General features: G+C 49.0%; 1 protein-coding gene across 1 annotated transcript; it reads left to right on the top strand.

The window, feature by feature from the left end:
• Positions 1 to 8,021: 8,021 nt before the first annotated feature.
• On the top strand, positions 8,022 to 10,297 carry TCF21 (transcription factor 21; the record flags this gene model as incomplete). Its single annotated transcript, XM_082306733.1, has 2 exons — positions 8,022 to 8,471; positions 10,111 to 10,297. The coding sequence occupies 2 exons, from the start codon at positions 8,022 to 8,024 to the stop codon at positions 10,198 to 10,200; spliced, it is 540 nt and encodes a 179-aa protein (XP_082162859.1). The 3' UTR covers positions 10,201 to 10,297.
• Between the last annotated feature and the right edge of the window lie 3,665 nt (positions 10,298 to 13,962).

Genomic DNA, 13,962 nt, shown 5'->3' with positions numbered 1-13,962 from the left:
CAGACTGGCTAAGCAGCTCTTCAGTGAGCATTTTGCATATGTGGAAAGCCTTTCTGAGGAATTAATCTGCAGTGTTGAGAGAAAACTTGTGGATGCTATGTCACATATATATGTCATCTTTTCCACTCTGTGGAAATCACAGTCAATACAGCTCATAGTAATCATATGCACATCTTTGTTCCATCCTTACAGAGTACAGATCAAGATACTTCTGCCACAAAATTTTGGTATATGGTAAATGGCATGGTATATGATGTCTCATAAATTTGCTACGTAATCCAAATGGCCTGTGTGACAAAGAAAGATCTACTTTATTTTGATGCAAAGTTTGGCTAACAGAGATCTTTTGTGGAGGGTAGAACAAGATGAAATGATATGGAGGTTGAAATAAGGCATCAAAATGAAAATCCTTCAGCTAGCCACAAAATCCTTTGTTACTGTTTTAAACCAGGACGTTCTGGATAACATCTCTCTCTTCACACCACCCTCAGCCATCATCCCATCTGATCTTAAAACATAAGCAGATACATATCTGAGTCCCATACCATTCTTTCTTAAAAAAAAAAAAAAAAAGCTGCTTTAATGGTTGGTCCCTTGGAAGAGAGGCCTCATCTTGCCAGCAGTTTTTAAAAACTTGGCTTTTCTGCCTTGGATGGACTCAGAGCAGCTATTAGGCGTTGTTTTCTATTTCCCCTCACCGAACTGCACAAGCATTCAGGGCCTGCTAGGCCTGGCTAGCAGAAGGTCCGATGGCTTGTCTCTCTGTTTGCCTCCTTTAACCAGGTTTCCTTCTGGGTTAGTCACGCTCCCGGTTAAGAACCGAATACTAGGCAGTCTGAGCATCACTCCAGATCTGTACACACAAAGGGAAAGAGAGGAGTAGGGAGGGAAAAGAGAGCAAGACTACCTTCACAGTCTGTGCTTGGGGCTTTTTCTCCCTTCGTTTCTGTAGTTTCAGTTCTTTAGTACTTTCTCAGTCTCATGGGACTCCACTGCAACCCACGTTTATGGCCTTCTTTTTATGCTATCCCCTGTTTCATTTTTAAAGCTATTTATTTCCTCCAAATTACTTAAATAGACTTTTATTATGCGCTTTTGCAATACCACTTTCTAAAACAACACCATTTTCTATATGTCTTATGAACTACGATACGCACCATAAAACCAGAGGACTGCACTGTGGCGAAGTGCCATGACCCCACTTTGGGGATGTTCCAGGAGCTCCGAGAGCCAGAGTTTGTGAGGCATGTATAAGGCCTGTCAGAGTCAAAAGAAATGCACAGTGACTGTGGTCTTTCTAGGTCACCTGAGTAGGATGTGTAATCTGCTTTCTCCTTTGCCTTGCCAGCTAATGTTCCCATTTAAGACTCATCCGCAACACATACCATCTTCAGCTAACTACTGTGTTGGGTGAATCCCTATGTACAATCGCACATATGGATAGCTGAATATTACCAGCTTTCTGTTTTATTATGTCAGTATTTTTGGCCCAAATATTTTTCCAGCTATGTATGGTCCCTCCTTTTGATGTCACTGCAGTTAGGCATGTGTATTTAAAGGTTTAATGTGGCCACCTACCAGAGCTGGTAAAATACAAAGCCCCCATGACAAATGGAGTGCACGGAGTCCAACAGCACAAACTGTGGCCAACTCGATCTGTAATAGTGTAAAGCAGCCCACAAAGAGTCAGGGTCCCAGCATGTGATGTTTCATTTGGATGGAAATGGAGGACATAGGCCAACCTACTGCATTTAATGATGGATGCTGTGGGAACCCGACTTTCAGAAGCTGTGAGCACTTAAGTGAATAGGAATTTCAGAAAATCTGTGTCTACATGCATGTATATCATGCCATAAACCGTACAAGTAATAAAAGCTCACCAGAATAGTTGACATTCTTCCTGCCACTCCCTTACAAAGTGTTCTTCTTTTCCAAATTTCCCTCTGAAGCAAAAACCTTTTCTTTTCCAAAATTTTATCTAATGTGCTAATTATTGGAAGGCAAAAGAGAACTTATTTCTTATCAACAATTTCATCATGTCTTAAAACCACAAAAATGCAAAGGATTAGCCAACAAAGAAACATCACGGAAAGAGATATTCAAAATAAAACAGTTATGTCTGCACTTTAATCCTTCAGTGATAATTTTGCATAAGATGTATTGGCTTTTTTGCATATTTCTCCTTTGACCACTTCATAAAAGAGTCTGCAGTTTACAATGTCAACTGTCTAGTAATATTTCAGAGATGCATCCTGGAAGTATCGGGTCCCTGCGATAGAGACAGAAGAGGACACCTCTCCTCACTGTCTGTGAGTCTCCTTTTGTATAGGAATAAACGTGCATTATAGAACAACCATGACTCAGCCACTTAGGTTTGCATCCTACAAGCATCCAGCAAAAGGAGATACACTTGCACATCTGTGAAAAGTTAATTGAAAGTTTGGGCTCAGTGCTCCTGTCGAGGATTAGCTCTCTTGTTTCTTCTTCGATGCCTTCTACAACTTACATGCGTCTTGTTTCTAATGTACTCAGCTTCTAGCTGATAGACCCTTTGCAGGACATTGCTGAACACAGCAGCAGTACCAGAAACCCTCACTAGAGACCTGGCATAGGAGGGGGAAGTGAGTCACACCAGGATTTGATGCATCCTTCATGGTTAGGACACTGCCCTTGTTGTCAGTATCTCTCTTAGGCATTAGGATATTTAATCATGACTTCGTTTCTACAGAGGCAGCTTTTGCCATTCTTGTTCATACAGTCTGTTTTGTTCTGTGAGTGGCCCTGCTGATTTTTATGGAGCTACTCAAAGGAAAAGGTACCAGATGGCATAAGTCAGGGTGACAGAAATCATCCAGATATTACATGTACAGGTACTCCCTGCACTAGACAAGAACACTACTTATATGTGTAGCTTTTAGATTTTGTCATAAATGTGACAAAAAGGATTAAAATATAAAATCCGGAATTACATATTTTGCGTTTCATAACATATTTTTTCAATATCCACTAAAGAAATTTTTTTCAAACTCCATTTCCCAGAGTTTCAATGGTTTTGGGTTTGTGACATTTCAAGGTTTACAAAGAAATGGAATTATGACTGCTGCATAACTTTCTACATATATTTTCTTGAAACTGCAGTTTATTTCCTTTTAAATTTTCTAATCTGTAATCAGTAATATTGAAATTTTTCCATTCTAGGTATTAGCAAAACTTCCAAATATTTCTAAATGAGAATAGAAGGAAATATTGTTGTTTTTTTTCCCCACAATAAACGATTCTGCAAAACAGTTTCTCAAAAAGCTCTGATTTCTCAGGGCTTTGAAGCAAGACGTTGGGATTTCTTGGGGAAGGGTAGTGATGCTGGTATCACATACAAATATGTGCCTCTTGGGCCAGTTCTCCAGGAGAGCCTTTTTACTGTCTTGGCAGTGATATTAATTTTTCTCTTTGTGTATTGCTTTACGTTATTTATCACAATGTCTTTTACCTTTCAAACCAAAACTGTGACCAGAAACAGATACATAGCACTAGAAAGGAGCCGTGGGAGGGTTTCCGTGCCCTGGCCCTTCTGAAAAGCTACCGCACTGTTACAAACAACTTTGATCCATTTCCCCAGCGCCGTCCATCCTCTACAATGGACAAGAGAGAATCCCATCGCAAAAATATCACAGGACTATTATATTACTAGTAGTATGATATTATTAGTAGTAGTTATTAGTATTATTCGCATACAATAGTGTATTATTAGTATTATTTCACTTAAGGTATGTAAAAGTATGCTTCTGAAGTCCCTCCACCATTTTACTTAGTTTCCAGGTGAGAAAGACTAAGCAGGAGAAATCTCAGTGCAACCAGATTTTTTTTTTAAATTGCAACTTGAAAACACTAATCTGGTTGTACTTTTATTCCTGTTTATTCTCAAACCTGACTGAACACAATTCATGATCAGCTGGCTGCCTGTGGGTGACTTCCTTGGTTATTCTCCAAATACAGGAAAACACCTGTATTATACTTGGGCACCAGCTACTGATTATGTTTTCCTCAACTGTGGGTGATCTGAGGTTTTTCTTGGGTGAAAATATGGTGCCTTGATAAATGACACAGAACATTAAAAAAAAAAAAAAAAAAAAAGCAAGCTATGCCATGCAAAATCATGAGACACTTGGAGAAATTTTGGCCTCAAGTTCCAAAGCTGTTCTCAGATTACCATGGTATTCCAGCTCAGGGGAGGGAAGGTTGGAGGCATAAAAAGTTGGGCTTTTTTTTCCAGGAGAAAACTGTAACCTGCCATAGACCAGCATAAGCCTATGTGTGACATCTTCCCTACCTGACACCCTTCAGACCAGGCATCCCGAATCTATGGCCCCTGCCATGTCCTAAATGACCTTATGGCTCAATGGGTCTCAATTAGAAGTAAGAGAGAGATGCACTTTCCTGTGTAGCCAGAGCAATGCAGAGAAGAAAGTCATCTACAGATTTGCACTGATGTTCCCCATCCCAGTATTTCAACTTCCTTTTTAAAAGGAATGTACTGGAAAGGCCAAAAGGACTTTAGCTCCATCTGTCTTTCCCAGCCAGTTATTAACCCAGTGGCTGGTCTGTGGTCCCAGTCATTTAACTGGAGAAGTAAGTGGCCACACCATCGCCGCAGTGGCTGCAGCCATCCCAGCTTTACCCTTCCCACAGGACTGGGTTGGTCTCCACCCCGTTGGTCTCTACCTCAAACTGGGGTTGCAATTCAGAATGAGAGTCAAGAGGAGTGCGCAGAGCAATTCAGGTGAGGGGAGAGGGATCGAAACCACGAGCCCGATTAGGGGTACAAGCCCTGGTCTTGCCAGGAGGGACGTATGGAACAAGAAGGTTGGAAAAGGAGAGGTTCAACTCATGTAACGAACAAATAAGGAACCAGAAGTTACCTGGAGATGAGAGGATGCAGTTTTTTAGGTCTGCCCAGGCTGTCCCCTTTGAAGAGGGAAAAAGGGACGATTATGTTGTTAAAAGAGTGTATAATAGTCTGTATGCATAAAGGACTCAAAGTACATTATACTACATGTATGTGACTATATATCACACACGCACAATAATCTCCACAAAATGAACACAAAAATGTGTCCTTTGTCTCCACAAAAGTGTGTGGTCTGTATTAAATCAATTTTACTGACTCTGACGACTCAAAAACATATGTAAGTTAGTAAAAGCTACAGATGTGTGGCAATTCTAAAGGCTCATAACACACATGTATGCATACCTTGATTTTCAGAACACACATGCAGCAGCACACTAAAGGCATTTTTAAGAAACCACATCATTCCTTCTGCTTTTTAAAACGAATTTTTAGAAATTACTAAAGCAAAGTTAAAAATAAGTGATAGAAAGGATGTGAGTATATACTTTTTTGTCATTTTGTTCTTCTGGGAGCTCCTGATGCTGAAATTTTGATGGGATTTTGCGCTCTCTGGTCATTCGTGCTTAGAGACACAAGCAACTTCAACTTGGTTTTCTGTCATCCTTGCTGCAGTAGGAGTCTTGTAGCTCATTTCTAACATCAATCACTTGGACTATAAATCTCTGCAGTGGATATGGCCATTTAAATCTCCACCTGCACAAACAACAATCAAGCCTAGAAAATAAGGAGGCTCATAAATCTCTGTGCTGGTGATTAGTAATATTTTGGATCTGTAACAAGGATGTTATAAAAAAAAAGGAAAAAAAAACCCAAAGTTAATTCATTCATTAGGACTAATATGCTGACAATCTGTTTAGTTTGTACACAGAGAAAACACAAACAGGGCACAGTTAACATAACATGACTTTAGAGGTTAGTGAAATCCCAAGAGCCCAGGGCTTGGAGATATGATATCTTAATGTACTTATCCTATTGTGAGTGGGAAGGTGTTATCTTCCAGCCAAACAGTAAAGAGCTGGTTTAAAGTTTAGATCTGCCCTTTTTCTTCTGGCTTATGTGAGCCAAGGAATCAAGATGGATCAAGAGATAGGAAAGACTTCCTTGCTAGTCATCAAAAATGACACTCTGCCTCCTACTGAAACTTTAATCTGCAGACAGTACATCGCGCTTGGCAAACATACCGGTTTGGCCCTCCACAATTTTTGTTTGGTTGGTTGGGTTTTGTTTAGTGCACGCAGAAAACCCAATGTGATGCTCACGCAGATCAGTAAGAGACTTCCCTGAGGCTCCAGTGACCTTGGATTAACTCCGAAGCCACTGCGTGCTACGGTGACATCTCAGGCTGTACATTTTTGTCCAGAGCTACGTGAATCCTCAGGTAAGCAGCTGAATAAGTGGAGTTGCTCCTGCAATCAGATCAGTCACTGTGCCCAGACAGGTCCCATGTGCAGATTGTGCCCAGTCCTTTAGTCCTCCTGTGTTAAAAACCCAGGCTGCTGGGGTACCTGTGAGGTTTCAGGAAGCGTGTGAGGAGGGAAGGAGCTATGGGAGCAAGTTCATGCTTCACAGGCCTCGTTGGGCTCCACATGTGGGTTTACGAGAAGATTTTATATGGAGAGGGAGAAGAGCTAGGCCAAGGGTAACTGCTTGTAAAAGCTTGCTCTGCAGAGACTGAATACACATGTGCATAAAGATCGTAGCTACAGTGTATGTCTGCTCATTCAAATTACACAGCAAGCCGCTCATTCACCATAGTGGTAAAACAGTTGGGAATGTTTGGCTTCAGTGGTTGCAGAGTACGGCCTGATGCCCTCACTCCCACCGCTCCCACAGAAGGCGCCTTATCTTGCCTCTTTATTCAGGCAAAACTCCCTGACTTTTGAGCATGCATGAACCAGCAGACAAAGCGCTCCCCGGGCACAGCAGAACGAAACACTGACATCTGCTCTGCAACAACATGCCGAGAAAAGGAGGTTTTTCTGTGCAGTCTCTACCATCCAATACCCCGTGCCTTTTCCTTCATTTCAGTGCACACCCTAGCCGCCCCATCCGCAGCCATGCTGACCCTCCCCAGCGGCACAGTGCGTTCCCGCGGCTCAGTGGGGCTCCGTGGATCACCGGGATCTCGGCCCCCCAGCACACCTGTGGATGGGGGCAGCCTCCGCGACACTTACAGCTGGGGGGACTCACAGAGTGAGAGGGGACCGGGACGTGTCGGAGGTCACCCAGGAGGGCTGAAAGAAGTCAGATCCTCTTGCCTCCAGCCCCTGGGCTGTGACGGCAAGGTCCACACTGCTGGCCGGGCGGCGGAGCATTCCCTTCCTGGAATACACTAGTAGCTGGACAGGATGCATTCGCAAATATAATCATCCACAAATCTCCCCCAGATTAGGTTACAGGACAGCATTTCGACAGCATGCATTACGAAGCTCCCTGGAAGGCTTGGCTGGTGGATCTGCTGCTCGCTCTCTGCTCGTGACCCATTTTGGCTTTCATCAAGAATCATGACACCAGCTGCCTGGGTCATCTAGGAGGCAGGGAGGGGGAGAGCAACCCTGGGCTGGAAAGGGAAATGGGGAAGGAGAAGAGGAGGAGGAGGAAGGGGGAGGATAGAAAGACGGGGGGGGGGGGGGAGAGAGAGAGAGAGAGAGTTGCTTTGCTCCAGTTGTGACGATTTGAATCCCAGTTCCGAGCTCTCGGCAAAGGCTTGCTGGGATACCTCATTCCCAGTCCTGTGCAAAGGTCTGTGATTGGGGATGTGGTGTGCTCAGCGGGCAGGGCCCCTCCCCTGGGCTGGATCCGCCTCTCTTATCCCCCAGATAAATTACTAGTGTCCTCACTAAATTCCTCGGCTTTCTCTCTCTCTCTCTCTCTCTCTCCCCCTCTCTCACACACGCTCACTCCCTCCCTCAAACACGGGCAAAGCGGGGTTGGGGGGCGGGAGGGCAGGGATCCTCTCTGGACTGGTATCGCGCCTTAGTGCTGAGGGGGGAGGGAAGGGGAGGAAAATACTGGCGCCCCTTCTCTCCTCCGCCGCCTTGAAGTAGACTTGAGGCGCTGCCCTTCCTCCCCCCCCTTCCCCCTTTCCCACTGGCCCTTTGGCATCTTCCAGACCATGTCCACTGGGTCCCTCAGTGATGTGGAAGATCTGCAGGAGGTGGAGATGCTGGAGTGCGATGGCCTGAAAATGGATACTAACAAAGAGTTTGGGGCGTCCACCGAGAGCAACGAGGAGGGATCCAATGGCGAGAATGGCTCCCCTCAGAAGGGGAGAGGGGCCTCGGGCAAGAGGAAAAAAGCTCCCCCCAAGAAGAGCCCTTTAAATGGAGTGAGCCAGGAGGGAAAGCAGGTCCAGAGAAACGCTGCCAACGCCAGGGAGAGGGCGAGGATGAGGGTCCTTAGCAAAGCCTTCTCCAGGCTTAAGACCACCCTGCCCTGGGTGCCCCCAGACACCAAGCTTTCCAAACTGGACACCTTGAGGCTGGCCTCTAGCTACATCGCTCACCTGAGGCAGATCCTGGCCAATGACAAGTACGAGAACGGCTACATCCACCCAGTCAACCTGGTAAGTCACGGCCCGCCGGGGCCAGGCACTCTGCGTGCGTGTGCATGGCGAGAGGCGGGCGAAGAGCTGGGATGGGGCGTGTGCAGGGAGAAACCTTCGCTGCGCTTCTCACAGAGAGTCTGGTGCCAGTGGGGTGGCAAGGGGTGCTGTGCCAGGGGACAGGCTCCCGGCTGCCCTCCTGCCCTGTGCCCTGGGGAGCTGAGCGTCCCGGGCCCCCATCCGCTGCTCCTGGCAATCCCCTCCAGGGGACAGGCAGGGGCCACGCTGGCCACAGATAGGCAGGGACATGCTTTACTGCCCCAGAAATGCCTGAGAAACCTCAGCAAGTTGATGGCAGCTTTTTACCTGCAAGTGGGCAGGTATAGGAATTTGGGTAGAGAAAGGTATGTTTTAGGAAGGACCCAAGCCAAGGACCCAGGGTTTACTCTTATCCCTCCGCTCTATCCTAACATTTCCTGCCATAATAATCCTCAAGCCCTAGCTTTTTAAAGACAGAGCTCTTGGGGCTCTGAACTCAGCTGCTCAGATTTGCTGGGTCCAGGATGTTTCTCCTATCTGTGTAAACTGGCAAAGGAGAAATAAATACCAGTGCAGACTCCCCAAGGCGGGTGTCTGCCCCAGGCACACTCCACAAAGCCTCCCTGGGCTGCACAGTGTCCCTCCTGCTGCTCCCACCACACACAGAAAGTTTTCCCGAGCAGCCCAGGGTCTCCCTGCCATACCCGGCCACCAGAAACATCCAGTTTTCAGCTCTCAAAATATGTGCAACTGATGCAAACCGGGGGTGGGCAAGATCTGCCTGGGCTCTTTTTAGACATACAGCCTTTACATTGCCCACACGTGTGGACCCCGCCAGATAAGGGGTGGCAGAGGGGATCTGGGGATGTTTCTCTGGGGTCTGGCTCTGCCTTTTGAGCTCTGGACTCTGGGGGAAAGTACATTACCCGCTGTGTCATCTGATAAGGGCCTGGGAGATATTTTTTTGGCTAAAACCAAAGTCCTCAAAAAAATAAAGTAAAACAAAACCAACACCCAGCCCAGAGATAACCCCCCCCGCCCCCGCACAGAGGCACACCAAAACTTGCCCCCCGAGCCGCGGGAGGCCAGGGAGGGCGGCCGGGGGATGCCGGGGGATGCCGGGGCTGCCGAGCGGCTGCTGCGCCCGGGCGGCTCGGCGGCGGCGGGCCCACGGCGGGGCGTGGGGCGGCTCCCGCGGGGAAGAGCCCCCACGCCGCTCACGATCAACCGCGGGGGGCGGCGCGGCTGCGGCGGGGTGCCCGCGGCGGCTGGGCCGGGGGGACGCCGCGGTGCCGGAGCCGCCGCGGCTCCCTCCTCCCTCCCTCCCGCCGCGGATCAGAGAGGCTCCGCCGCCCCGAGGACGCCCGGGGGGAGCCGGCCGCGGCTGGGGGGCGAAGCGGACTCGGCCGCCGGCGAAAGGCAAAGGGGTCCTCGCCGAAGGCAGCGGGCACTGCCCCGGCCCCAGCGCCGCTGAGCGCTGCCAGAAGCGGGCTCAGGCGTTGGGTGGCGGGCTCGATCCCCCGGGGCGCTCCCGAGCTGGACCCGCTGGCGACATAAGCGTTGCGATGTGCATTTCTCCGTATGTAACCCCCTTCCCACCCGTGTCTTTTCCTGGCTACAGACTTGGCCTTTTATGGTAGCCGGCAAACCCGAGAGTGACCTGAAAGAAGTGGTGAACACAAACCGCTTGTGCGGCCCGACGGCATCCTGAGCCCCGGCGGCCGGGCCAGCAGCGTCCCGGCGCGGCCGGGGAGCGGGCGGCGGGGCGGGCAGGGACACGCCGCGGCCCCGCCGCTGCCCCGCGCCCCGGGCAGAGCGACGGGGAGAGCCGCTCTCCCGGCGCAGAGGAGACCAAATGTGCCCTAGCAAAGACTCCGCCCCGAGAGATCCCGACTCTATTTAACTTTATTAAATGCGTGTACAGTCGAGTGTCCTGCAACAACAGCCTTGCTGGTTCAAGCGCTACTAGAGAAAAGAGACAGAGATCAAACAAAACCTGCCACGCGTCTGTCTTCTGTCTGAGACCTGTGAAATATGTAGATGCCTAGAAAAACTGACTTTGACAGTCATCTCTATGAAGTAATTCACCCTAAAGATATATAGATATATTTTCTTCAAGCAGGTTTTGCTCTATTTCTGTGAATAAACCTTCCTTTCTACTGAACACAGAGCGGTGTAATGTTCGTTTCCGACGCCCGGGCTCGGCGGGGGAAGGCCCGCGCCTCCGCCGGCCTCCGCCGCTCCGCCGGCAGCCCGCCTCTGCCCCCGGGCCGCGGGCGGGCTGCTCCCCCGGAGCCGCAGATACGCAGCAAATCGCCGGGGCAGGGGGTGGCTGGGCCCGCAGCCCCTCCTCGCCGCGGGAGCCCGGCCCGGCCCCGCCGCCCGGGCGCTGCGGGAGCAGCCCCCGCCGCCCGGCACCGCTCCGGGGGGACGGGAGCAGTTGGCTATTGATGAAGTACAGTCGGATGGAGGGTTCCCCTCTGGCCCCGGTCCTCGGCGCCGGGAATTTTTAACTTAAACATCTCCCCGCTATCGATCAGCGCGCCCGTGGGAGACGGGGCCGGGATAAACAGGAGTGCGGGGCGCTCCCCGGCCGCGGCCGCCGGCAGCTGATGCGCCAGATCCCACCGCGCTGTTTAATGTTTCAGGGTTATGACCGCACTGTTTACAAGACGTCTTCGGTTATTTATACTGTTATTATTAGCAGAGGGTCTTTAAATTTCCGCTTCACTTGCTCGCTCAATACCGTCCCTCTGTTCCGTCTGATACCTGGGTACTTTCTGGAGGAAAGCGGGAGAGGGGCAGCGCCCTGCCCGGGGGGTGCAGGGGGGCCGGGGGGGCACGGCGGCCGCCCCCGGGCCAAGCCCTCCGTCCCGGCCGGGTTTCGGGGGGCGGCGGCGGGGGCCGGGGGTGGTCGCGGGCAGCGCGGGGCCCAGGGCCGCCCCGGGGAGCCGGGTCCCCCGGGCCCCCTCCGCAGGCGGCCGCTGAGCCGGCCCGGGCGGCCCTGCGGGCTGGCTGGTGTTTCTTCTCCTGCCCGCCTTCCCCCCGCGACGACTGGGTGCGGTAGCGCGTCCTCCAGGCGACCCAAATTCAGCAGTCGGGTTCATGCGTGGGCTAGGTTTAATTAAAGCAGCTCGCTGGGAGCCGAGGGCTGTGCAAACATCTCGGCCCTCATTACGGAAAGGGCCAGGGCCTGCTGTATCGTCCTAATGGTTTTGAAGGGGAGGGCTGTTTAATTTCACTTTTTCACAGCTTTATCTCCATCCTGCACAATTAAAAGCAGAGCTCCTCGCCTGCCCTAACCACACGCAACGTCACGGTTGTGAGCGGGGCTGCGCCAGTTGATGCACGCAGGGCTTGGCTAACTTTACTGCCGAACACATCACCTTGAACAGCCAGAGCTCTTGCTGAAGACATGAGCAACTCTGGTAAGCGCAGCTGAAAGGGGTGATCTCTTTGCCCCAGGCATTGGGAAATTCAGTGGGAATTGCTGTTCTCTTAAAGGGAGACAGAATAGAGCCCTCTGACCTGAAGCTGAGTGCAAATGACTGATCCAGCAAACGCACAAATACCGTTTTAGCCACCGAATTTACCCACTGAATTGAAATTAACCGTTGGATATAACCACTCAAAATTTCAACTTAAATCCGTACTAACTAATGCTGCTCAAGACTCACAGCAAGGTGCTGTTTTCCTTCTAGAAAGCAGAAATCGATAGGCATCTGAGCCGTGCATAAAATTAAGAGTTAAATTCCGAATATTCTCACACAGTCGTCTTTGCCACCCTGCTTTGCATTGCTTACTCAGTGCACTCAGCATCCTTTCCACCCTTTTGAGCCAGCCGTGTTCACTCTTCATTTGCCCCCTGAAACACGGCATGGAGAAAAAGAAGGGAGAAATGCAATAGTCCCCCGTGAAATGCGAGGAACACAGCCGTGACCATGTGCCCAAAGCTGCAATGTAAGCGGAACGGTAAGAGGAGGCTGTAGACACCGTTATTTCTCGTGCTGCTATTCACTTTATCTAGCAGTCTGGATTGCAAGCCTCTCGGGGACTGAACTATTCCTCAAGCATCCTCCACCTTCCTCAGTCCTTGCCTCTGAGCAACAGTTCCGCAAACAAACAAAAAGGCAAAAAGCAACAAGCAATAAACAAAAGCAACCAGCAGTTGGTAACAGAAAGGTAAATGACGGCTTTACTCTGACTGTAAAACAATGAGTGGCTTTATCTCCATTTTGAAGACAACGAACGTATTTTCCAGAGGCGTTACGTGGCTGGGAACCCTTGGTCCACTGACTTCGTGTGTAAGGGCACAGCCCTGACAGTATTGGCAGTTGTCTTCAACAGCCCAAGTTTCTTAGATGAATTAAGAGTCCTGCCATGTATCTCAGGAGAACAATGAGTGAACTCATTCTTCCCCTTTGCTGAGCACGATTTTACAGAAAAATATTTGCAAACAGAAAATGTATGTTTAGTCTGACTGAAGCAATTGATGATTTTGAAAGGAACTCGTTAATGTGCTAAGGAAAAAAAGGGAACCGGTTTAAATATTGATGTCAATGATTTTAAAGAAAATACTTTGTTTGCTTTCTTGCTTTTCTGTACAAAGTGATGTATTTTTAATACTTACCAAAATATAGTTATAACCCTTCTCCATGTGGAAACAAAGCTGGTTTGATTTGTCTTTCTGTATCTACATGGACGTAGATGCAGCTGCGTGAGTGTCTGTATACATTCCCTCCTAATAACGTTTGAACTCATTGCCTGCTTTCAACTGAATTTGACAGAGGTCTCAAAGATAACTAAATTGCTACATTTTTTTTTTTTTTAATTTTGAAAACAGGCAGCTGAGTAGAGAAAAGAAAAAATCTTTAAATTCTGCAACTAAAGGAAAGGTTTCAACGTGAACTCAGCCTTCATCAGATACCAGAGCATACAGAGCAGAGTGCCAGCTGTAGATGAAGCTTCAAACACTGCTTGAATCACAGGATACAAGTTCATAGAAAACCTGCTTATGGACCTCTGTGTTTTAAGATAAGAACTCTCTAAAAATAGTGTAGTCCCATCCAATTTTAATACTATTACTCTTTTTTTGGGGGGGAAGGAAACAGTTCCACCCAACTACTTCACGACCATTTTTCAGTTCAGCTAGAGACTAGAAAAATCCTTTATTCGCAGAGCTGCACTCAGTGCTCGGGCTCCTGGGTTTGGCGCTCGTGTTGTACTGCTTAGCAGCAGTTTTCACAGTCCGTAATGTCTTTAGGAGCAAGCATTTTTTCCGTCCCTTACAGAAAATACATTTTAGGCTTAGCTTATCCTCTTGCTGGGATGGAAATCTGCCAGCCTGAGACGTCAGCAGAGCAAGAAAGCCACTTTGCAGACACCTGCACAACGCCTTCCTCTCCTGGGCACTGACTGGGGCAGCAAGGCCACGGTGATGGTCGTGCCCCCAGGCTGCAAGGTGCACAAGGAG

The sequence above is a fragment of the Platalea leucorodia genome, assembly GCF_965183815.1.
Source record: "Platalea leucorodia genome assembly, chromosome: 3".
In the NCBI taxonomy this organism is placed as follows: domain Eukaryota; kingdom Metazoa; phylum Chordata; class Aves; order Pelecaniformes; family Threskiornithidae; genus Platalea; species Platalea leucorodia.
This window is presented reverse-complemented; position numbering and strand designations above follow the sequence as displayed.